Source organism: Mesocricetus auratus, unplaced genomic scaffold, assembly GCF_017639785.1.
Source record: "Mesocricetus auratus isolate SY011 unplaced genomic scaffold, BCM_Maur_2.0 Super-Scaffold_100013, whole genome shotgun sequence".
Classification (NCBI taxonomy): Eukaryota; Metazoa; Chordata; class Mammalia; order Rodentia; family Cricetidae; genus Mesocricetus; species Mesocricetus auratus.
Window position 1 is genome coordinate 21,454,484 of NW_024429196.1, and position 25,253 is coordinate 21,479,736.

The 25,253-nt window shown below is 40.3% G+C and overlaps 1 protein-coding gene across 2 annotated transcripts; it reads right to left on the reverse strand.

Moving 5' to 3' along the window:
* Positions 1-9,574: 9,574 nt before the first annotated feature.
* Positions 9,575-25,247, reverse strand: Meig1 (meiosis/spermiogenesis associated 1). Of its 2 annotated transcripts, none has more exons than XM_040755488.1 (3): positions 25,116-25,247; positions 16,210-16,376; positions 9,575-9,789 (listed from the first exon to the last, which is right to left on the reverse strand). In XM_040755488.1, exons 2-3 carry the CDS (start codon positions 16,345-16,347, stop codon positions 9,661-9,663), a joined length of 267 nt encoding a protein of 88 aa, XP_040611422.1. In that variant the 5' UTR covers positions 16,348-16,376; positions 25,116-25,247; the 3' UTR covers positions 9,575-9,660. The 2 variants fall into 2 exon arrangements, with proteins under 2 accessions (XP_040611422.1, XP_040611421.1); XM_040755487.1 differs by having other exon boundaries at positions 24,989-25,237.
* Between the last annotated feature and the right edge of the window lie 6 nt (positions 25,248-25,253).

The following is a 25,253-nucleotide window of genomic DNA, read 5'->3' on the forward strand; positions in this document are numbered from 1 at the left end:
ACAAAAAATGGAATAACCCTGTGTATCTATCTGATAACCATAGTTCAAAGTTAGAATTCATCAACAACACAAAATGCAGAAAACCTACAAACTCATGGAAATTGAACAATTTGCAATTGCACCATTCCTGGGTCAAGGAATAAATAAAAAATGAAATTAAATACTTCCTAAAATTCAACGAGAATGTGGACACAACATACTTAAACTTATGGGACACTTTAAAAGCAGTGCTAAGAGGAAAGTTCATAGCACTAAGTGCCTACATGAAGAAACTGGAGAATTGCCACACTAGAGAATTAACAGCACAACCGAAAGCTCCAGAACAAAAAGAAGCAAACTCACTCTGGAGGAGTAGATGCCAGGAAATAATCAAATTGAAGACTGAAATCAATAAAGTAGAAACTAGGAAAACAATACAAAGAATCAATGAAACAAAGAATTGGTTGTTCGATAAAATCAACAAGATAGACAAGCCTTTATCCAAACTAACCAAAAGGCAGAGAGATCATGCTAATTAATAAAATCAGAAATGAAAAGGTGGATATAACAACAGACACTGAGGAAATCCAGAGAATCATCAGGCCATACTTTGAAAACCTGTACTCCACAAAATTCAAAAATGTAAAGGAAATGGACAATTTTCTGGATAGATATCACTTACCAAAATTAAGTAAAAAACAGATAAGCGGCCGGGCAGTGGTGGTGCATGCCTTTAATCCCAGCACTCAGGAGGCAGAGGCAGGCGGATCTCTGTGAGTTAGAGGCCGGGCTGGACCGACAGCCTCTAAAACAATACAGAGAAACCCTGTCTCATAAAACCAAAAAACAACAACAATAACAACAAAAGATAAGCAATTTAAACAGACCTATAACCCTATATGAAATAGAAGCAGTTATCAAAAGTCCCCCAACCAATAAAAGCCCAGGGCCAGATGGCTTCAGTGCAGATTTCTACCAGAAATTCAAAGAAGAGCTAATTCCAGTACTCCTCAAACTATTCCACACAATAGTAGCAGAAGGGACACTGCCAAATTCTTTTTACGAGCCTATAATTATCTTGGTACCCAAGCCACAAAAAGACACAACTAAGAAAGAGAACTACAGACCAGTATCACTCATGAACATTGATCCAAAAATATTCAGAAAAATACTGGCAAATCGAATCCTAGAACTCATCAGAAAAATCATCTACCATGATCAAGTAGGCCTCATCCCAGGGATGCAGGGATGGTTCAACATACAAAAATCCATCAATGTAATCCCCCATATAAACAAACTGAAAAAGGAAAACAACATGATCATCTCACTAGATGCTGAAAAAGTCTTTTACAAAATTCAACACCCCTTCATGATAAATGTATTGGAGAGATCAGGTATAACAAGAACATACTTAAACATAATAAAAACAATATACAGCAAACTAACAGTCTATATCAAACTAAATGGAGAGAAACTCAATGCAATTCCTCTAAAATCAGGAACAAGACAAGGATTCCACTCTCTCCATATCTCTTCAAAATTGTACTCAAAGTTCTTGCTATAGCAATAAGACAACAAAAGGAGATCAAGGGGAAAAAAATTGGAAAGGAAGAAGTCAAACTTTCACTATTTACAGATGATATGATAGTTTACATAAGTGATCTGAAAAACTCTACCAGGGAACTCCTACAGCTTCAGCAAAGTGGCAGGATACAAAATTAACTAAAAAAAATTGGTAGCCCTATTATATACAGACAAAAAACTGGCTAAGAAATAAATCAGAGAAACATCACCCTTTGCAATAGTCACAAACAACATAAAATATCTCAGGGTAACACTAACCAAACAAGTGAAAGACCTGTATCGCAAAAACTTTGAGTCTTTATGTTAAGAGAAGCTTTTTCTTTGAGAGGAGCCTTCCCACCAGCCTGGTTCCAGAGCTGCTTCAATCCCAAATAAACACACAAGAGGCTGTATTCATTATGAAGCTGTTGGCCTTGCTTGTCTCTTACTGGCTAGCTCTGCTTTAAGTAATTACCCCATAATTGTTAATCTAAGTATGTCTCTTACCGGAGAAGTTTCCGGGCTCCTACCCGGCGTTACATGTTGACTCTCCTGTGTTTCTCCTACCCAGAATCCTCCTGGATTCCTAGCCCCACCTATCTAGATTCCTATTGGCCAGACAGTGCTTTATTAGCATAAGACTTCCCCAACATCTCCTCTTTTCTGTTTAAACAAAAAGAAAGGTCTTAACTTTAACACAGTCAAATTGTATATAACAGAACAGTTATCAAATAAGAACATAGTTACAATATTTTAGCAAGATTTAAAGAAAATATCATCCATGCCATCCTTGTGAGTTCAAAGTTCTATATGTAACTTATCTTTTATCATAACTAAGGAAAACTATAATTATAACTATCTGTCTTCAACTCCATCAAAGACCACAGAAGGATAATATATAAACACTAGGATTGATAGAGACATCTTACTGCCTGGACAGTCACCCGAAGTTCCACTGTAACGTTGGGGCATCCATCTTCAGCCCATAGGCCACAATGTGTCCAGAAGATTTCTCAGCCAAGCAGGAAATTTCAAAACTGTCCATCTGCATCAGCAGTCTGTCAGCCATTTTTCTGTGTCCTGCAGAAAGTCCCGTAGACTCTTCCATGAAGCAGGAACCCTGTAAGACTGAGTTCAACAGTCACTTTCCTGTGGGTCCTGCATGTCCAGATTATACAACAACAGTCAAGCAGTACAGGCAAGAGCAGTTTCTTGCCCAAATGGCTAATCTTGCCATGTTGAAAGTAAACTCCATAACAAGTTTCTTCGATGCCCATCTTCCTCTCAGACATAATTGGTGCTGCCAGGAGCAGACATTTCTCATTGTCAAGAAAAACCCTAAACCATTTTTAAATGTCATTTTTCTGAAGGTCTTTGAGAGGTTTGAAGACTATCTATCTGTCTCAAATACATTTCTATATATCTAGAAAACCTAACTTACCTAACTATAAATTCTGACTATTATAAGTAACTATCTATTGTCTGTATTTAATTATGCATTACATTTTAAAAGAACAGTATAAGTACAATACTTAGTCAAGAGGAGAAATATACTTATCACAAAATTGACTTTGAATTTGTATCAATAAATGAAAAACAATACCCATACCATAATTCCCTTTTTTACCATTAAAAAGATTGGCTGTGATCATTAGCCAATTATAAACAACCCATTTAAATGAAAACAAAGATTTATAAACAAGATGGGAATTAGGACGTCGCTCATTCCAAACTGCTTCATGCTGGAGGGGGGCGCTGTTCATACCATGGGGATCATGACAAAACTCAGAAACTTGTATCAGTCCGTATTTTTGGGGTCTGTAAAGCTGCATCATCTTAGCTGTCTCAGTCGTTGGAATACCTGGTCCACTGCTTCCGGGGGTCTTGGTTCGTGAAACCACAGAAGCCTGGAAGGAATTCTCAGCTTTTCATTTTCTGTAGAAACATAAGCAAATTCTCCTTTTCCAAGTAACATATCCTTATACTTAAATTTTGAAGTCAAGGCATTTTTAAAAGATAGAAGTTGGATTAATTCAGCAGCATTTATAATCAAGTGTACTTTAGCAGCTGTTCCTTCCTGAGCAATCAAAACACTGAAAAACGCAATAGCATACAGTATCCAGACTCTCTGTGTATTTTCCATCTTTGCGTGGCTTATTTATTTATTATTACTTTATTTCTTTCACTTTTATTTCTTTTTCTCTGAAACACGGTTTCTCTTTGGAAATCCGCCTGCCTCTGCCTCTGGAGCAATTCCTACCGGCGTGCACCATCACAACGCCAGCTTTTGTATTTATTTACCACTTTGTCGTTTCAGTTTCTCTCTCAATCTCACATATATTTTTAAACACACTGTAAACCTCTAGAAGTTTTTCTTTATCCAAGTCTGACTTTACTGTAAATCTTTATGTTTTTCTGACCACGTGTCTTATCTGTAAAACCGCGGCTGTTTTAAACTGTGGTTTCAAGATGGCGGGCGTAAGCGTGACTTCAGCTTACCGCCTCAGTCCATGCTGACCTCCAGCAAAAGCTGCCACTTCCAGCTGTACGTACACACCTTTCAATCGTTAGTAGAGTCTCTTAAAACAACCTTGCTGGCTGTTTTTTGGGGTTTTTTTGTTTGTTTGTTTGTTTATGCCGAGTCAGGAAGACTCTGGTAAGCGAGCGGCGTGAATCTCGGCTTGTCGCTAGCAAAACAGAGCACACCTGAGAAAAATGCTGCTACCAAAATCTGTGCTTCTCTCCGTTCTTCTGTTTCTAAAATTCCTTTAAAGCTTTTGTCATTCTGCGTGGAAATTCATGATCCCACTCCTGATCACCATTATGTTAAGAGAAGCTTTTTCTTTTGCTAGCCGCTTTGGTTTATCCCCTGCCAGTCGCCTGGCCTCTACCGCGCCAGCCTGGTTCTAGATCCACATGAGTCCCAAATAAACACACAAGAGGCTATATTCATTATGAAGCTGTTGGCCTTGCTTGTCTCTTACTGGCTAGCTCTGCTTTAAGTAATTACCCCATAATTGTTAATCTAAGTATGTCTCTTACCGGAGAAGTTTCCGGGCTCCTACCCGGCGTTACATGTTGACTCTCCTGTGTTTCTCCTACCCAGAATCCTCCTGGATTCCTAGCCCCACCTATCTAGATTCCTATTGGCCAGACAGTGCTTTATTAGCATAAGACTTCCCCAACATCTTTAAAGAAAGAAATTAAAGAATATTCCAGAAAATGGAAAGATCTCCCAATCTCTTGGATAGGTAGGATCAACATAGTAAAAATGGCAGTCTTTCCAAAAGCAATCTACAGATTTGATGTAATTCTCATCAAAATCCCAATACAATTCTTCACAGGCCTTGAAAGAACAATACTCAACTTTACATGGAAAAATTAAAAAACCCAGAATAGCCAAAAAGAAAACCCTGTACAATAAAGTGACTTCTGGAGGCATCACAATCCCTGACTTCAAGCTCTATTATCGAACCATAGTTCTGAAAACAGCTTGGTATTGGCATAAAAGCAGAACATAGACCAATGGAATCAAATTGAAAACCCTGATATCGACCCACACACACCTACCAACACCTGATTTTTGACAAAGAAGCTAAAGTTACACAATGGAAAAAAAAGAACGCATTTTCAACAATGGTGCTGGTATAACTGGATGCTGACATGTAGAAGACTGCAGATAGATCCATATCTATCGCCATGCACAAAACTTAAGTTCAACGTAAATCCAACCACACTGGTCCTCTTAGAAGAAAAAGTGACAGGTACCCTTGAACGAATTGGTACAGGAGACCGCTTCCTGAACATAACACCAGTAGCACAGACACTGAGATAGAGAATTAATAAATTGGACCTCCTGAAACTGAGAAGCCTTTGTAAGGCAAAGGACACAGTCAGCAAGACAAAACGGTAGCCCAAGAATGAGAAAAGATCTTCACCAACTCCACATCTGACAGAGGGTTGATTTCCAACATACACAATAAACTTAAGAAGCTAGCCACAAAAACACCAAAAAGTAGGGTGCAGAAATAGAGAATTCTCAAGAGAGGAATCTAAAATGGCTGAAAGACACTTAAAGTGTTCAACATCCTTAGCCATCAGAGAAATGCAACTCAAAACAACACTGAGATACTATCTTAAACCAGAAAGACTAAAATCAAAAATACCAATGACAGTCTATGCTGGGGAGGATGAGGAGAAAGAGGAACACTCTTCCATTGCTGGGGGGAGTGCAAACTTGTACGACCACTTTGGAAATCAGTATATTGGTTTCTCAGGAAAATGGGAATCAGTCTACTTCAAGATCCAGCGATTCCTCTCTTGGGCATATACCCAAAGAATGCACATTCATACAACAAGGACATATGTTCAACTATGTTCCTAGCAGCGTTGTTTGTAGTAGCCAGAACCTAGAACCAACCTAGATGTCCCTCAAACTGAAGAATGGATGGAGAAAATGTGGTACATTTACACAATGGAGTATTACTCAGCAGGGGAAAAAATAAAATCTTGAAATTTGCAGGCAAATTGATGGAACTGGAAGAAAACATCTTGGGTGAAGTAACCCAACCACAGAAAGACAAGCATATCATATATGGATATTAGACACAGAGCAAAGGACTACCAGCCTACAATCCACCCCACCAGAGAAACTAGGAAACAATGAAGACCCCAAGAGAAGAACACATGATCTCCTGAAGAAGGGGAGGGGCACAAGAACCCCTAAGTAAATTGGGATGGGTGGGGTTGAGAAGGGAAGAGGGGAAGAAGGGGAGGGGGAAGAGAACAGGAGGACTGAGGCAGGGAAGGAATAGAGGAGGGCAAGAAAGGCGATGCCTTGATAGAGGGAGCCAGTATAGGTTTGGAGAGAGGTCTGGCACAGGGGAAATGTTAGGGGATCCACAGGGATGACCCCAACTAAGAATCTAGGCAATGGTGGAGAGGCTGCCTTTGATGCCCTTCCCCTATAATGAGATTGATGACTACCTTGGTTACCATTCCTAGATCCTAGACCCAGTAGCTGACAAAGCAGAGAAAGGCACCCACAGTTGAGCACTGAGCCATACTCCCGGAATCCAGTTGTGGAGAGGGAGGAGAGATAAGCAAATGAACCAAGATGGAACTGGAGATACCCACAGAAATAGTTGACCTGACTTAGTGAAAGCATGGAGACCCTAGTCATAAAGCTGTGGAACCAGCACTGGACCTAGCCAAGTCCTCTGAATGTGGGTACCAGCTGAGGCGCCAGGGAAGTCTATGGGACTTCTAACAGTGGAGCTAGTGTTTATCCCTAGAGCACAAATGGACTTTGGGAGCATGGGTCCTCCCCCAAATGATGTGACAGATTTTGATGGTCCTCGGTGGAGGGCCTCACTATCACTGGGGAGTGGGTGGGAGGTGGGTTGGGGGTCAGTGGGGAGCATGAGAGGATGGGATGGTGAGGGAATGGGGGGTTGATATGTAAATAAGAATGCTTCTAAAATTAAGTATATATACATATTTAAAAAAATAAAAGCTTGCCTGAGTATTGAGATTCAGAAAGCAAAGTCAGCCACAAGCCACAGAAGCCAGGCATACACTTTTAATCCTAGGACTCAGGAGGATCTCTGTCAGAGACCACCCAGATGCACACAAGAGTGAATCAGTACTAAAGAGAAACAGCTCACATAAAGATGACCTCAGTACACACTTTTAATCCCAACACTAGGGAGGTATGTAAGACAGGAGCAAGGTCTCAGTATCAGGCATTCCTTCTTCAGGCACACTGAAGATTGGAGGCGTTCATTCTCCAGCCACATTGGTAGAGTAAGAGCTAACTAATAGCTCAGCTGCTTTGCTTTTCTGTTATTCAACTTGAAGTTCAACCCCCAATATCAGTCTTGGACTCTTACTAATTTGTGTTACAAGTACTAGGGCTCCTTTTCATTATGTTTCTGAAGTGTTGTGCATGGTAGATGCAGTGTGGATCCTTGTCTTTCCAGCATCCATAGCCAAGGACTAAGTAAAATGTCCAAACACCCATAGAGACTTCCTAGTTCTTCCTTTGGTAACTTGAAACAGCACCATGAGGTTTCTGAAGTCTTTAAATATTTAAATAATAGATAGTCAGGCAAATGGAAGACAAATAGAAATAAGGAATAGGAGATCGATTCTGTAATTTGGATGCAAGTTGGTTGGAGGACCTTAGTGTCACACAAAGCACAAAGCAGAGAGAAAGAAAACTGGTAGTGGATCCAGGCTATAGGTTCTCAAAGCATGGCTCATTGGTTCCCTCCTCCAGCAAGGCTTCACTGCCTAAAGGCTTTCTAGTCTCCCCCAGCAGTACTACCAACTGAGGACCAAGTATTCAAATACCTACCAAATGGTCTACATAACTAAATCATCTGCTGTGACATGAAAAAAACAACTTGCAACCACTGGGTAAGAGAAGTTTTATCATTCCTGTGCATTGTAAGATGTGGGGTAAGAAAGTAACCAAACCATTGTCTCACATTCACTGCCATCATGAGATACATATTATGGCTTAGATGTGAAATGCCCCTCGAAGATCCATATGTAAGGGGTTTGGTTGTCTGTTGGTGGACCTCTAGGAAGTAACTGGATTCTGAAGGTTCTGTCCTAATCAATGGATTAATCCCATGATGAATTTTTAATATGATGGCATTATGGGGAGGTGATTAAAAAGTAGAGTAGAAGGAGCTATCTTGTCCTTAGCACCTCTCTCCATCCTGTATGTCACAAGGTGAGCTGGGTTCCATCATACAGTTCACATCTGAAGTTCATGCCCAGGAGCAATGAAGTCATTTAACTGCAAACCAAAATCTTGGAAACTATGAACCAGAATAATTCTTCCTCCTTTTGGATGACATGGATGATGTGTTAATTTCTCAGGGGCACTGGGACAAAGTACCATAAATCCCATAGCTTAAACAACAGAAAACATTGTTCTCTGAGCTCTAAAGGCAGAATGCTTTAAGCAATAAATTCTGCTTCTTCCTTGTCATTTCTGGTTGCTCTCAATGACTAATGTAATTTCACAAAAAATTTCATCACTCCAATTTGGATCTCCATATTTCCAGTGACTTCTTCCCTAGATCTCTGTGTCTTCAGATATTAATGAGACAGGACACAAGGTTAGGGCCCACTAATATGACCATGTTTTAATTTGATTTCCCCTCTAAAGATCTTACTCAAATTCCTATCACATTCAAAGGTACTGGGGAAGTAGGGTTTAGATGTGTTTGGAGAAAGGACATATTCGACCCTAAACAGGTGACAGCAGGGTATCCATTGGGTGCCATCAACCAGCACAAACTTCAAGACCCAATTTCTTTCTGAGAGTCTATGGGTTAGAAATGGTGGCATAATTCCAGCACTTAGAGGCGGGGAGGTGTTGAAGGAAGAGGGTTATGAGTTCAAAGACAGCTTGGATAGACAGCAAGACCCTGATTCACTGTTAACTAGCTGAGTAAATAAGCCAGGGCTGGGTATGTAGCTTGGTAGTGTACTGAATGACTGGTCTTTCTGAGGTCTTGTGTTTTATCCCCAACACTGGTAACTAAATCATTAAATATTCATTTAAAATGTAAATACTTGTGTTTATATAGGAATGTGTTCTCTCTCTTCTTGTGTGCTGGGGATTAATTCTGCATACAGCCTTGTGCACATTAGATACTTTTCTAGGTTTGTCGAGGGTTCCTCCAGGGTGAGCATCATTCTTCGTATTTCCAGTATGTCCAGCAAACTCCAAGGCCAGAAAGTGTGAGCACTGTAGTAGGCAGAGAGAGTCTAGGGGAGGGGCTCTGAGTGGAGGTCTGATCTGCTCTATGGAAACAGTCTAACCCTGGAGTGGCTTCCAAGGGGTTGGTTTCCCAAGGAAGCTACTAAGGTGCTGGGGAGGTTGAGGGGCAGGGCCTAATTCTAAGGTTCTCGGCAACTGCACAACTGTTTGGAACTAGACAGGATGACTGACCAATACCAGGTTTCATGGTGTTTATGTTGTAAGACATTGAATTAAAGACAGCATTTTGAATTGTTTTGTAAAATGACATTTACATGATGGAAAGTGTAAACAATGAATTCTTAAAATAGGATTGCCAAGCCAAAGAAATGAAAAGGTCAGTAGGCGTAAATTTTCACTTTGTGGACTTCCTTGTCCTCACATTCTCTTTGTTTGTTGTAGTAATAGAAAGTATTGTCCCTCCGCTGAAGTTTCTTAACGTATCCTGTCTCTGGCCAACGGTCTACCTGTATGGGAAGAATGAGGAGAATGCTGTAATGCTAGTTTTATTTTATATCATATTTCACCATCAAACAACTTGCATCAAAAATTAAAGTCTGGGGGCTGGAGAGAGAAGGCTCAGAGGTTAAGAGCACTGGCTGCTCCCCAGTAACCATGTGGTGGCTCACAAGTAACTATAATGAGATCTGGTGCCCTCTTCTGACCTGCAGGTATACGTGCAGGCAGAATACTGCATACATAATAAATACATAAATTAAAGTCTGAGACAAAGCTTTAAAACCCTTGTGCTCTTAGGGAGAGCATTTTGTGCACACACAACACATATCTTGTGCTGGAGAACACTTACTGAATTGAGTGATCCTTTTTACAGTCCAGTTTCAAGGTTTTAGTGTCTACACTATGGCTAAGATTGAAGATACTATTTAAAGGAAATGGACAATTTCCTGGATAGATATCACTTGCCAAAACTAAATCAAGAATAGATAAACAATCTAAACAGACCTATAACCCTTAATGAAAATAGAAGCAGTCATCAAAAGTCTCCCAACCAAAAGAAGCCCAGGCCCAGATGGCTTCAGTGCAGAATTCTACTAGAAATTCAAAAAAGAGCTAGTTCCAATACTCCTCAAAGTGTTCCACACAATAGAAGCAGGAGGCTCACTGCCAAACTCTTTTTACGAAGCTACAATTACCTTGGTACCCAAGACACACAAAGACACAACTAAGAAAGAGAACTATAGACCAATTTTCCTCATGAACATCGATGCAAAAATACTCAATAAAATACTAGCAAATCGGATTCAGGAAACAAATCAGAAAAATCAACCACCATGATCAAGTAGGCTTGATGCCAGGAATGCAGGGATGGTTCAACATTAGAAAATCTATCAATGTAATTCACCATATAAATAAACTGCAAAAGAAAAACAGCATGATCATCTCACTAGATGCTAAAAAAACCTTTGACAAAATCCAGCATCCCTTTGGCCGGGCGTTGGTGGCGCACGCCTTTAATCCCAGCACTCGGGAGGCAGAGGCAGGCAGATCTCTGTGAGTTCGAGGCCAGCCTGGTCTACAGAGCGAGTTCTAGGACAGCCTCCAAAACAATACAGAGAAACCCTGTCTTGAAAAACAAACAAAAACAAAAAACAAACAAAAAATCCAGCATCCCTTCATAATAAAGGTCCTAGAGAGATCAGGGATAATAGGAACATACCTGAACATAATAAAAGCAATATACAGTAAACCAACAGCTAACATCAAACTAAATGGAGAGAAACAATGCAATTCCTCTAAAATCAAGAACAAGACATCAAACTAAATGGAGAGAAACTCAATGCAATTCCTCTAAAATCAATAACAAGACAAGGCTGTCCACTCTCTCCATATCTCTTCAATATTGTACTTGAAGTTCTAGCTAGAGCAATAAGAAAACAAAAGGAGATCAAGGGGGATACAAATAAGAAAAGAAGAAGTCAAGCTTTCACTATTTGCAGATGATATGATAGTTTACATAAGTGACCCGAAAAACTCTTCTAGGGAACTCCTAGAGCTGATAAACACCTTCAGCAAAGTGGCAGGATACAAGGTTAACTAAAAAAAATCAGTAGCCCTATTATATACAGATGATAAAGTGGCTGAGAAAGAAATCAGAGAAACATCACCCTTTACAATAGCCATAAACAGCATCAAATATCTGGGGATAACCTTAACCAAAGAAGTGAAAGATCTGTATATCAAGAACTTTGAGTCTCTAAAGAAAGAAATCAAAGAGGATAACAGAAAATGGAAAGATCTCCCATGTTCTTGGATTGGTAGGATCAACATAATAAAAATGGCAATCTACAGATTCAATGCAATCCCTATCAAAATTCCAGCACAATTCTTCACAGACCTTGAAAGAACAATAATCAACTTTATATGGAAAAACAAAAGACACAGGATAGCCAAAAAATCCTATACAATAAAGGAACTTCAGGAGGCATTACCATACCTGATTTCAAGCTCTATTACAGAGCTATAGTCCTGAAAACAGCTTGGTATTGGCACAAAAATAGACAGGTAGACCAATGGAATCGAATTGAAAACCCCGATATTAACCCACACACCTATGAACACTTGATTTTTGACAAAGAAGCTAAAGCTATACAATGGAAAAAAGAAAGCATCTTCAACAAATGGTGCTGACATAACTCGATATTGGCATGCAGAAGACTGCAGATAGATCTATGTCTATCACCTTGCACAAAACTTAAGTCCAAATGGATCAAAGACCTCAACATAAATCCAACCACACTGAAACTCTTAGAAGAGAAAGTGGGAGATACTCTTCAACGAGTTGGTACAGGAGACCGCTTTCTCAACATAACACCAGTAGCACAAACACTGAGATCGACAATTAACAAAGGGATCTCCTGAAACTAAGAAGCTTCTATAAGGTAAAGACACAGTCAACAAGACAAAAAGGCAGCCCACAGAATGGGAAGAGATATTCACTAACCCCACATCTGACAGAGAGCTGATCTCCAAAATTTACAAAGAACTCAAGAAGCAAGTCTCCAAAACACCAAATTATCCAATTAAAAAGTGGGGTACAGAATTAAACAGAAAATTCTCAATAGGGGAGTCTAAAATGGCTGAAAGACACTTAAGAAAGTGTTCAACATCCTTAGCTATCAGGGAAATGCAAATCAAAACAACTCTGAGATATCATCTTACTTCTGACAGAATGGTTAAAATAAAAAACCCCGAAGTTCCAATTTATGCTGGAGAGGATGTGGAGAGAGGGGAACACTTCTCCACTGCTGGTGGGAGTGCCAACTCATACAACCACTTTGGAAATCAGTATGGAGATTCCTCAGGAAAATGGGAATCAATCTACCACAAGACTCAGCAATTCCATTCTTAGGCATATATCCAAAAGATGCAAATTCATACAACAAGGACATCTGTTCCACTATGTTCATAGCAATATTATTTGTAATAGACAGAACCTGGAAGCAACCTAGATGCCCCTCAACTGAAGAGTGGATAGAGAAAATGTGGTACATTTACACAATGGAGTACTACTCAGCAGAAAAAAAAAACAATGGAATCTTGAAATTCGCAGGCAAATGGATGGCACTAGAAGAAACCATCTTGAGTGAGGTAACCCAGTCACAAAAAGACAAACATGGTATGTACTCACTCATATGTGGATTTTTGATATGGATCAGGATAGTTCCAGTCTGCAATTCCACTGACAGAGAGTCTGGGAAACAGGAAAGAACCTAAGAGAGATATGCATGGTACCCCAGAGAAGAGGAATGAGGTAAAATCTCCTGAACAGATTGGGAACACGGCAGGAGGTGTGTGTGTGGGGGGTCGGAGCTGGGAAGAAGAAAGGGGGAGAAGAGGAGGAGAGAGTAGGTCATGAGGTCATGGGGGAACAGGAAGGTTGAGTGGGGGGTAGAATAGGATGAGAACAGGTTGAGAAATACCATAATAGAGGGAGTCATAGGTTTGAAGAGAGATCTGGCACCAGTGCGACCTCTAGCGATCTAAAAGGATGACACCAACTGGCAAGGTAAGCAATAGTGGAGAGACTACCTTAAATGCCCACTCCTGATAATGAACTTGACGATTACCTTATGTGCCATCCTAGAACCTTCATCCAGTGACTGATGGAAGCAGAAGCAAACTCCCACAATTAAACACTGAACTAAACCCGTGGAACCCAGTGACAGAGAGAGAGGAGCGATGAGCACATTGGCAAAGAATGGGCTGGCGAATCCAGCAGACACAGCTGATCTGAACAAGGGGGGAGCTCTTGGACCCCAGACCGACAGCTGGGAGGCCAGCATGGGATTGATCCAGACCCCCTGAGTGTGAGAGTCAGCTGAAACAATCATTGTTGGGCCTAAGAAAGGCTTGGATGCGAGGCCCAGTGTAAGCTCCTGAGCCTGGCTAGAGTTTGGCGACCTGTCTCTAACCTGTAACCTCCACGTGGGGGTGACTCAGCCCCCTGCCTAGCTACCTGCCTGCTTGGTGGAATACTACTGGCCCTTAACTCCTCAAGTCACCTTACCCTATCCTAAGATTCCCATCCCCTACCTCTGTATTATATGAGTTCCTGCCTGTTGGAATAAATCGAGATCCTACTTTGACAGACTCCAGACTCAGTGTGTGTTTTTTCTCCCCGGTAAGCAATGGGGGAGGGTCTGAGTCATCGACACTCATCATCCCACTCAGCCCCAGGGAAGAGACCTGCTGGACCTACCCTTTCCTCACTCTACCTGCAGGAAGGACCCTGCAAATCATATTGATCACTGGTTGGCATTAGGCAAGAACTAAAACAGTGGTTCTCAACCTGTGAGTCACGACCTATGGGGTCGAAGAACCCTTTCACAGGGGTGGCATATCAGATATTATGCATATTATATGTTTTCATTGCAATTCATAACAGTAGTAATAGCAAAATTACAGCTATGAAGTAGCAACAAGAGTAATTTTATGGTTGGGGGTGGAAGGTTCACCACAACATGAGGAACTGTATTAAAGGGTCCCAGCATTAGGAAAGCTGGGAACCACTGACCTAAAGGAAGGCACTAGTCTTGAAGAGATATCTACACACTTCCACCAAAGCTTCATGGTCACCATCAAGTCCAATTTTTAGTAGAAACTAAAAGCACGCAGACCTCAACAATCCTTTTCTTCTCTCCATCATTTCCTGTCTTACTCTAATTTATTATTTGCCTTGATCTAATTTGTATGTTCTTTCTTCTTTCTCTCCAAATTCAATGTTGTGCTTTCTTGATCAGGTTAATGTGTTGTGGGTTTATTGTGGGTTTGTTTCAGACTGTTTCATGTAATTTTCTGTCTGTGCTACACAGCCCAAGGATGGCCTTGATCTTCTTGCCTCCACCTGGGGGTTACAGGCATGTAATTGCCACCATGCTCAGCGTATATGGTGCCGGGAATGGAATCCAGGGTGTCTTTAACAAAGTCAGATGGCCAACTCCAGTGGGTGAGTGAGTAATAGGTGAGTGAGTGTGTGTGTGTTGTGTGTGTGTGTTCTTTTAGGACTTTTATTTATCTCATAACTCATCACAGTGCATTCTGGGACCCAATGCATTCTTTTTATTGATATAAATGTTCCTTCTGAATTTGGTGAGATGTACTTGATCATTATCAAAAGTTCAAATCAGATTCTGGAAAACCAAACCCTTTTATTTAACATGACCAATATGGGCAGTCCTTCCCTGTCATGTTCCTCTTATAAACCACAACCTGCAACTGGAAGAAAAGATGAGTGCACTTTTGGGGGAACTGTGTCTATTACTTGCCCCTTTACCTTTTTCCTTTCCACTTCTTTCACCTGCTTTTGTTTGAGACAAACTCTTCCTATGTAGTCCAAGCCGAGGTGCCTCAGACCTATAATCCTACCTCAGGCTTTACAGTGCTGGGATTTCAGGCATGCCCCACAATGCATGGATCTTGAATTTTCTCTTGTCTGGTTTATTTATGCATCAATAGAAACAGACCCCAGACCATCTGATCAGCAAGTCAGTTCCAGCTGCAGTTATCTTGTAGGGAAGCAGCTATGTTTCTAGCATTTAAGTCAGAGATGCCACTAGCAGGAAAAGGCATGTTCTCAAGACAATGGGATAGGTTTCATCCCTTCACCAGGTTCCAGAGACACCATGTTAGTGTATAAACAGTGCACCCACTAGATCTTCAGAGCATTCAAGGCCACTCTATAAGTACCAACTATACAGTCAGGCAGGAGGGGAAAACTCATAGTAGAATGTCAGGTAGATGATCATATTGGGAGGTATCCGATGGTGTGACTTATCTAGCTTGATATCCATTCATGTAAAATTAGATGTCAATTGTAGAGTGTAGTTACAATGGCTATGATCCTTGCATCTGTAATCCTGGTATCTGGGAAACAGATGTAGGAGGACTGATGCGAAATTGAGGCTCTTATCTACATAGTGAATTCAGGCCAGCCTGGTTACACAGTGAAATCTTATCCAAAGAAACAAAACAAAGAAAAAACATCAATAGAAAACCCAAACAAGCAAGAAAGAAAAGAAGGAACCAATATATACAACCCTTTTCTAATTCACCATCAAAATAAGCAGAGGGGAAATGATATTTTATCACAACTGAACATGTAGTAATACTTACCAGAGTAAGGAAAAGGACTGTTTGAAGACTCGTGTATGTGATAGCACAGTAGTTCAGAAAGTGTGAAAACGTACAGCCAAAGGACCACATTGTCCCCCAAGTTATAGACAACCTTTGTAGGCTTTAGTCTCCCTGTCTTCAGATGAGAGTTTCAGAGAATTCTCTTCAGTTTTGTTTTGTTACTCTGTCATTAAAACACAATTAGCCATCTGCCGACCTGGTTTTTATCAAGACTGCAGGGCAGTAAATCTTACCATAGCAACTTGTTTCACCTGCTTATACTCAATTTCATCTCGATATCCTGCTTGTTGAAATCTGTACAGGTTTTCAATCTCTTCTGACCATTTCTTGGCACGACTTATTGATTTTGGTTTCACGTCAGAACTCGCCATAGCTATGTAGGCCTTCCTAGCAATTATTTCTGAAAGAGGTTAAAACAATTTAATAGGTAGCATGATGATTACAATTTTCAAAACCTTTAGAATGAACAAAAACCATCAAAGGAAGAATAGAGAACCTCAGTAAATATTTCACATTTTGACATTCATTTCCAAGTCTGTTATTTTTGGGGAAACAAAATTATGCACTTGCAATGCTCTTAAACCCTGGAAGACACACAGAAAATAGTTCATCTCATCATCAAATAAAACTGTGCTTGGAGTTATTAAGTAATGTTCTAAAAGTAGCCATGCTGGGTCTCTGGATGCTATTGTAATTTATGAAACCGTACTGTCATTTGTATCTGATCAATATATTGTCAAAATATTCCACCATTATTCCATTGATTTATATCCTTCTGCTCCTCCTCTCCTTCTCCGGAAGGAATGTAAGGGAAATTACCCTTAGCAAGACATAGTGATGGACTTGGGAGGCTAAGGCAGGAGGATCTGGGGTGAGGCCAGCCTGGCTGCTTATAAATCAAAAAAGGAAAAGCACTCCTCTCTCCCTCCCCCTTCCTTGTTCCAGAGACATTTAATTTCTGCAGACATCATAATCTATTTTCTTGGATCACAGTGTCATACCGTCCTCTGTAGACCAACATGGGAGGGTGACTGGACAAATTCCATGCTAGTTGTTTGGCTGTTGTTAAATCATTAGTTTTATATGGGATAGGTGGTTACTCTTAGTCTAGGAAATTCATCTTTCTAAGTCTAGTTACAGTAATTATTTACTTAACAAATTTCTATTGCTGAGTTTTTCCCCTGGTTACTGAGACTGAACTCGGGATTTTATGAGTGCAAGGCAAGCATTCTACCATTGAGCTACAAGCCCAACACCATGGACAGTTTTCCTCAAATACTTATTTTGTTACAAAAATATTATTTAACTGACATAAAAGTATGTAGAATTTTCACCACAATTCCTTGAACCTATTCTCCTAAATTTGTATATTTTGCCAAAAACTCATTGCCATACTTTATAAAGAAGGTCCTTAAAGGAATTTATGTATTTTCAATCACTATAACAAATTCTCATTAGGTTAATTTCTTAAATGCCAAGAAATATATTAAAATACAATGATGAAAAAGGCAAAATCATCATCATATCAATTAGAAATATTCCTCCTTGCCACTGGGTGAACATCATCCCAAACATGATGAATCAAGCATGTATGTATGAAACCTCTTTACAAATGGAGTAGTACATCTAGCTAAAGATAAACTAGAGGAAATAGATTCATCTACAAAAGGAAGTCTTAAATCCAACAAATCCTTAACACAAAATATCCAGGAAATATGGGACACTGAGAAGAGACAAAATCTAAGAATAATAGGTATAGAAGAAGGCAAATAAGCCCAGCTCTATGGTGCAGAAATCATATTTGACAAAATCATAGAAGAAAACTTTCCCAACCTGAAGAAGGAGATACCTATGAAAGTACAAGAAGCTTACCAAACACCAAAAAGATTGGACCAAAAAAAAGTCCCCTCACCACATAATAATCAAAACACCAAACATACAGAATAAAGAATGAATATTATAAGCAGCAAAGAAAAAAAAACAAGTAACATATAAAGGTAAACCTATCAGAATTACACCCAACTTCTTCATGGAAACTATGAAAGCTAGAAGGTTCTGGATAGATGTTCTACAAACACTAAGAGACCACAGATTCCAGCTCAGACTACTATTTCCAGAAAAACTCTCAATCACTATAGATGGAGAAAACAAGATATTCCATGACAAAACCAGATTTATGCAATACGTATACACAAATCCAGCACTACAGAAAGTTCTAGAAGGAAAACTTACCCAAGGAAGTTAATTGTGCTCAAAATAACATGGGCAATAGATAATCTTACTTTACCAGAAATCAGAAATAGGGGAAAACACACGCACAAAATCACCACCAAAACTGGATCCAAAGCAAACAAGAATCAACAATCTATGGTCATTAATATCCTTGAATATCAATGGTCTTAACTCACCTATAAAAAGACACAGGCTAACAGAATGGATAAGACAGAATCCATCCTTCCGCTGCATACAAGAAACACACCTCAATTTCAAAGACAGATGCTACCTCAAGGTTAAGACTTTCCAATCAAATGGAGGTAAGAAGCAAGAAGGTATAGCTATCATAATATCTAACAAAATAAACTTCAAACTAAAATCAATCAAAGGAGATTAAGAAGGTAATTTCATATTCATCATAGGGAAAATCAATCAGGAAGAAGTCTCAATGCTGAACATATATGCCAAGAACACATCAGAAAAATCATCCACCATGATCAAGTAGGCTTCATTCCAGGGATGCAGGGATGGTTCAACATATGAAAATCCACTAGTGTAATGCACCATATAAACAATCTGAAAAAGAAAACAACATGATCATCTCACTAGATGCTGAAAAAGCCTTTGACAAACTCCAACACCCCTTCATGATAAAGGTTTTGGAGAGAATAGGGATAACAGGGACATACCTAAACATAATTCAACCTATACAGCAAACCAACAGCCAGCATCAGACGAAATAGAGAGAAACTCAAGGTGATTCCTCTAAAATCAGGAACAAGACAAGGATTCCACTCAATATTGTACTTGAAGTTCTTGCTAGAACAATAAGACAACAAAAGGAGATCAAGGGGATACAAATTGGAAAGGAAGAGGTCAAACTTTCATTATGTGCAGATGATATGAGAGTCTACATAAGTAACCCAAAGAATTCTACCTGGGAACTCCTACAGCTGATAAACACCTTCAGTAAAGTGGCAGGATACAAAACTAATTCAAAAAAATCAGTAACCATACTACATATAGACAATAAAGGTGATGAGAAAGAAATCAGAGAAATGTCACCCTTTACAATAGCCACAAACACCATAAAATATCAAACAGGTGAAAGCCCTGTATAAAAATAACTTTGAGTCTTTAAAGAAAGAAATTAAAGAAAATACCAGAAAATGGAAAGATCTCCCATGTTCTTGGATAGGTAGGATCAACATAGTAAAAATGGCAATCTTACCAAAAGCAATCTACAGATTCAATGCAATCCCTATCAAAATACCAGCACAATTTTTCACTGACCTCTAAAAGACAATCCTCAAATTTATATGGAAAAACAAAAGGCACAGGATATACAAAACAACCCTGTACAATAAAGCAACTACAGGAGGCATCACTATCCCAGACTTCAAGCTCTATTATAAAGCTATAGTCCTGAAAACAGCTTGGTATTGGCACAAAAGTACACAGGTAGACCAATGGAATTGAATTGAAAACCCTGATACCAACCTGCACACCTTTGGACACCTGATCTTTGACAAAGAAGTTAAAACTATACAATGGAGAAAAGAAAGCATCTTCAAGAAATGGTGCTGGAGTAACTGGATGGTGGCATGTAAAAGACAACAGATAGATCCATATCTATCGTCATGCACAAAACTTAAGTTCAAATGGATCAAAGACTTCAGCATCAATCCAGCCACACTGAATCTCTTAGAAGAGAACGTGGGTATTCTCTTCAACAAATTGGTACAGGAGACTGCTTCCTCAACATAACACCAGTAGCACAGACACTGAGATCAACAATTAATAAATGGGACCTCTTGAAACTAAGAAGCTTCTGCAAGACAAAGGACACAGTCAACAAGACAAAATGACAGCCCACAAAATGGGAAGAGATATTCACTAACCCCACATCTGACAGAGGGCTAATCTCCAAAATTTACAAAGAACTCAAGAAGCAAGTCTCCAGAACACCAAAGGATCCAGTTAAAAAGTGGGGTACAGAACTAAATAGAGAATTCTCAATAGAGGAGACTAAAATGGCCAAGAGACACTTGAGAAAGTGCTCAACATCCTTAGCCATCAGGGAAATGCAAATAAAAACAACTCTGAGATACCATCTCACTCCTGTCAGAATGGCTAAAATCAAAAACACTAATGATAGTTTATACTGGAGAGGATGTGGAGAAAGGGGAACACTCCTTCACCACTGGTGGGAATGCCAACTTGTGCAGCCACTTTGGAGATTGGCATGGAGATTCCTCAGGAAAATGGAAATCAGTCTACCACAAGATCCAGCAATTCCACTCTTAGGCATATACCCAAAAGATGTACACTCATACAATAAGGACATCTACTCAACTATGTTAATATCAGCATTATTTGTAATAGCCAGAACCTGGAAGCAACCTGGATGCCCCTCAACTAAAAAGTGGATAGAGAAAATGTGGTACATTTACACAATGGAGTACTACTCAGCAGAAAAAAAAAAGGAATCTTGAAATTTGCAGGCAAATGGATGGCACTAGAAGAAACCATCCTGAGTGAGGCAACCCAGTCACAAAAAGACAAAAATGGTATGTACTCTCTCATATATGGATTTTAGACATGGAGCAGGGCATTGCCATCCTACAATCCCACTGCCATATAGTCTGGGATGCAGGGAAGGATCCTAGGAGAGATATTCATGGTAACCTGGAGAAGGGTTATGGGACTAGATTTCCTAATTGAATTGGTAGGTGGGGAGGGAAGAAGGAGATGGGAGAAACAGAGGAGGAAAAGAGGAGGGGAGAGGAGGACATGGGAGAGCAGGAGGAAGGTTGAGCCAGGGTAAGAATAGAGGAGCGAAGTATGGGAGATACCATAAAAGAGGGAGCCATTGTAAGTTGGAGGAGAGATCTGGCACTAGTGAGATCTTTACAGATCTACAAGAATGACCTTAAATGCCCTCCCATGATAATGAGAATGATGACTACCTTATATGCTATCCTAGAACCCTCATCCAGTGGCTGACGGAGGCAGAGGCAAACACCCACAACTGAGAACCAAATTGAACTCCTGGAACCCAGTTGTAAAGAGGAGTTATGAGCAAAGGAATCAAGATCAGGCTGGCAAAATCCACAGAGGCAGCTGACTTAAACAAGGTGGAACACATGGACTCCAGACTGATGACTGAGGGGCCAAGCATGGGACTGATCCATATATCCCCCCCCCACTGAACCTGGGTGTCAGAGAGGAGGCCTCGATAATCTGTGGGACCTTGGAGAGTAGAGAAGTATTGATTCCTGGTATACAGATGGACTCTGGGAACCCATACCATGTGGAGGGATGCTCTCTCAGCCTGGACACATGGGGAAGGACGTAGGCCCTGCCTGGAATGATGTGACAGACTCTGAAAATATCTCATGGAAGCTCTTGTCCTCCCTGGGGAGTGGAGGAGAGATGGTGAGGGGGTGGGGTGTTGGGAGAATTGGGTGGGGGAGGAGGGAAATGAGAATGACATGTGTAAAAAGTTAAAAAAAAAAAGAAAAAAACTGACATGAAGGACCCATAGGAAAGTGATTGCTGAACTTGCCAAAACAAAATGGGACAGTCCTACAGGATTCCTGCTTTGTAAAGGAGTCTACCAGACATTTTACAGAACCCAGAGAAAAATGACTGACAAACTGTCAGTATAGGTGGGGCAGTTTCAAATGAGTTTCAATAAGAAGTTTGCCAGACAATCTAGGCCTATAGGCTAAAGATGGATGCCCCAATGTTTCAGAAGAACCTTGGGTGACTATCCAAACAGTCAGATATCTCTGTCATCTCTAGAGTTTTGGAAGTTGTTTCCAATGCACTTACTGTTTATTTAGGTAATATTATATCATTCTAGGGTCTTTGATGGAGTTGGAGATTAGATACTTATAGTTTTCCTTAGTTATGATAAAATATAAATTAGATATAAAAATTTATACTCACAAAGATAGGATGATAGAATATTTAATTTGCCAAATACAAATAACTAAATATTGTAGCTGTAATTCTTGCTCGACAACTATTTTGTTATATGTAAGTTTACTATAAAATCTTCCTTTTTCAATAGGCAGAAAAGAGGAGATGATGTGGGATGTCCTTCTTTATGCTGAAAATATGTGTTGTGTTTATTGGTTGATAAATAAAGCTGATTTGGCCAATGGCCAGGCCGGATAGAGCCAGGCAGGAAATCCAAACAAAGATAAGGAGAGAAATAATGGGGAGTCAGGGAGATGCCAGGAAGCCACCAGCAAAGCAAGATGTGAGGTAACAAGCTTCATGGTAAAATACAAACTAATATAAATGGATTAGTTTAATTGTGAAAGCTAGTCAGTAATATGCCTGAGCCATTAGCAAGACAATTATAATTAATATTAAGCCCTAGAGTGGTTATTTGGGAACTGCTGGGCAGGACTACAAACCTCCTTTTATATGAGCTAATGTGCAAAGAGCTTCAGTGACTTCAGGAACAGGCTCACCTGGCAACAAAGCAGGGAAACATGAGCAAACCCAACTGTGGCACTGTTGCTGGGACTTCTCTTTGATAATGATGCTTATCACTACTTTTGGATTGATTGGCTCAGGGAATTTAAGCTGATTGTCTAACTGATGGCACAAAAATAGGAAGAATGAAAAAAATATTGCCTACAGTGAAGTGTGAGAAACTTACTTGTAGGTATTATCAATATGCTAGAGATGTTATTTGTAAAATTCCAGCCAAGAGATTTGTGTACGAATTTGTTTGTAACCAGAAGATTCTTATGTTTGACACAGGGTCTTGTATTGTCCAAGGTAGGCTCGAACTCCCTGGAACTTCCAATCTCCTGGCTTCATCTTCCAAGAGCTGGGATTTCAAGCATTTTTATCATGCCTAGTTCTATAGGATACTGGTATCAATGTGTGCCAGTAAATTGGGGATATTACTTAACTGTCCTCTCCCTTGATTAATGGAGATGTTCAGGCCTGATAATTCTTTAAAATGGCTAGTCCCCCAAATGTTTTGGGTGAAGCATGTTGGATTTTTTTAAAAAAATCATTTTATGCTACTGCCTTTTATAATAGGTAAATCTTTGAAATGGCACAAAGTTGTTTTAAAATTCATAACTGCAAATCAAGACTAACTTAGTATCATCAGATGTAAAGGGTATGAAAATATCGAAGCTTCAATATTTAACTTGTGAGAAAAAAGAATTCTCAATCTTTTTGTGAAAAGGATAATTTTTTTTTTTTTGGTTTTTCGAGACAGGGTTTCTCTGTGGCTGTGGAGGCTGTCCTGGAATTCGCTCTGTAGACCAGGCTGGTCTCGAACTCACAGAGATCCGCCTGCCTCTGCCTCCCGAGTGCTGGGATTAAAGGCGTGCGCCACCAATGCCCGGCGAAAAGGATAATTTTTTCATTCATTTTTTACTTTTTAAATAAAGACACTACAACAATAGCAATTATATATTTCTTTCTGTTTTTGTAAGGCTATGTAAAACAGTTTTCCAGTTTTGATTACATAAAAATATCTATGCATGGTATTTTAAAATAGTAAATGAAAAATTATTACATAATAAAACACACTTTCTATAATACATACGTGTGTCACTATAAAGTAACAGTGCTTGAGTGTCTATGTTTTAGAAACTGAGTTTAATTAAGGGCTATGTGTGTCCAGAAAAAAAAATTCCACAGATCTTAAGTCCCTAACAAGTTAAGATTCTAAGGTAATAGCCGACATCTGTGATGTGGTCAGCCTCCTCATGTTCTACAGCAGGGAACTCACAACTTAAATGAGCCTGTTATGCGCGCCTCAAACGCCCTGTTTAGTTTCTTCCTCTACTTAACCCTAAAGCTTATGTGGGTGCCTCAAACACAAACCTGGGCCCCAGGACCTTTTTCCTTATTAATCTTGCCCATGTGCCACCTTAATTACATCTCTCTCTACTTTTTGAGGATCTCTTTAATTGGTGCATCAGGGATGGATAGTTGAGTTCTGCAGGCTCTGGCTGAAGTTTTTGTCCGTTAACTCTAATAAACAAGCCAACATGCCTAATCTTACAGCCCCCAACTCTCCTCGCCTTGTTTCATTATTTCTGCTCTTAGCAGTGGCAGGATATAACTGAGGATCTCTTTAAACTACATGTAAACCTTAGCCAAGACACTGAACACAACTGGGACTGTTATCTGAACCCAGTCCTCACACTGGGTGTTCATTTTAAAGACTCTGAAATCAGATAGACCTGGTTAAAAACCTGGTCCTCTGCCGGGCGGTGGTGGCGCACGCCTTTAATCCCAGCACTCGGGAGGCAGAGGCAGGCGGATCTCTGTGAGTTCGAGGCCGGGCTGGACCGATAGCCTCCAAAACAATACAGAGAAACCCTGTCTCGTAAAAACCAAAAAAAAAAAAAAAAACAAAAAACCTGGTCCTGCCACTCACTGGTCCTATGACACTGGGCAACTAATTTAACCTGCGGTCCCTCCAACCCCAAGCACTCCATTACGTTCCGTCCACAGTCCAGGTGTGCAAATTGGCGATTGTGAAGCATAAAGCCACCCTTAAGAGGGTTCCCATAGCTAGCGTTCTCTGTCTGCTAGAAACCTTTTTTTTTTCTTGTCATAAATCACGACGTCTGTAAGGTATAATGTGCCCAGAAGAAGCTAAGGACAGTCCTCTGAACCCAGACATTAAATGTCAGAAGCAATACAATAGCCGACTTTGCGGAAGGGAAGAATTTAGCTGGGAACCCATCCTAAAATGTAGGAAGGGCCAAATGAAGACCCTCCCTTAAAGACAGAAAACCCAGGTACCAGGGAGGCCCGGCGGAAGGGGTGGTGCCTGTGCTCCCGGGGAGGGGCGGAGCCAGGGGCACGGTGGTCAGGGCCCGGGTCCTCGCTGCACATCCGCTCAGGCCCGGTTCCCGCTATCTGCGGTTACCCTCGCTCAGCCGGACTCGCAGGAGGGCACAGCGGTGCTCGTGTTCTCTACTCAGGATCCGTGGGCTGAGTCAGCCAGAGGCCAACTGTTGCTGCCGCGGCCACCCGCTCGTCTCCTAGCAACGCAGTGACGCCGCTC

What these genes read in the sequence shown, in the direction of transcription:
- Meig1 (XM_040755488.1), bottom strand. Translation starts at nt 16,347, where the DNA reads ATGGCGAGTTCTGACGTGAAACCAAAATCAATAAGTCGTGCCAAGAAA. An exon ending in AGGTGAAACAAGTTGCTATG is followed by an intron (nt 9,790 to 16,209) that starts GTAAGATTTACT and finishes CTTCCCATACAG; the next exon opens with GTAGACCGTTGGCCAGAGAC.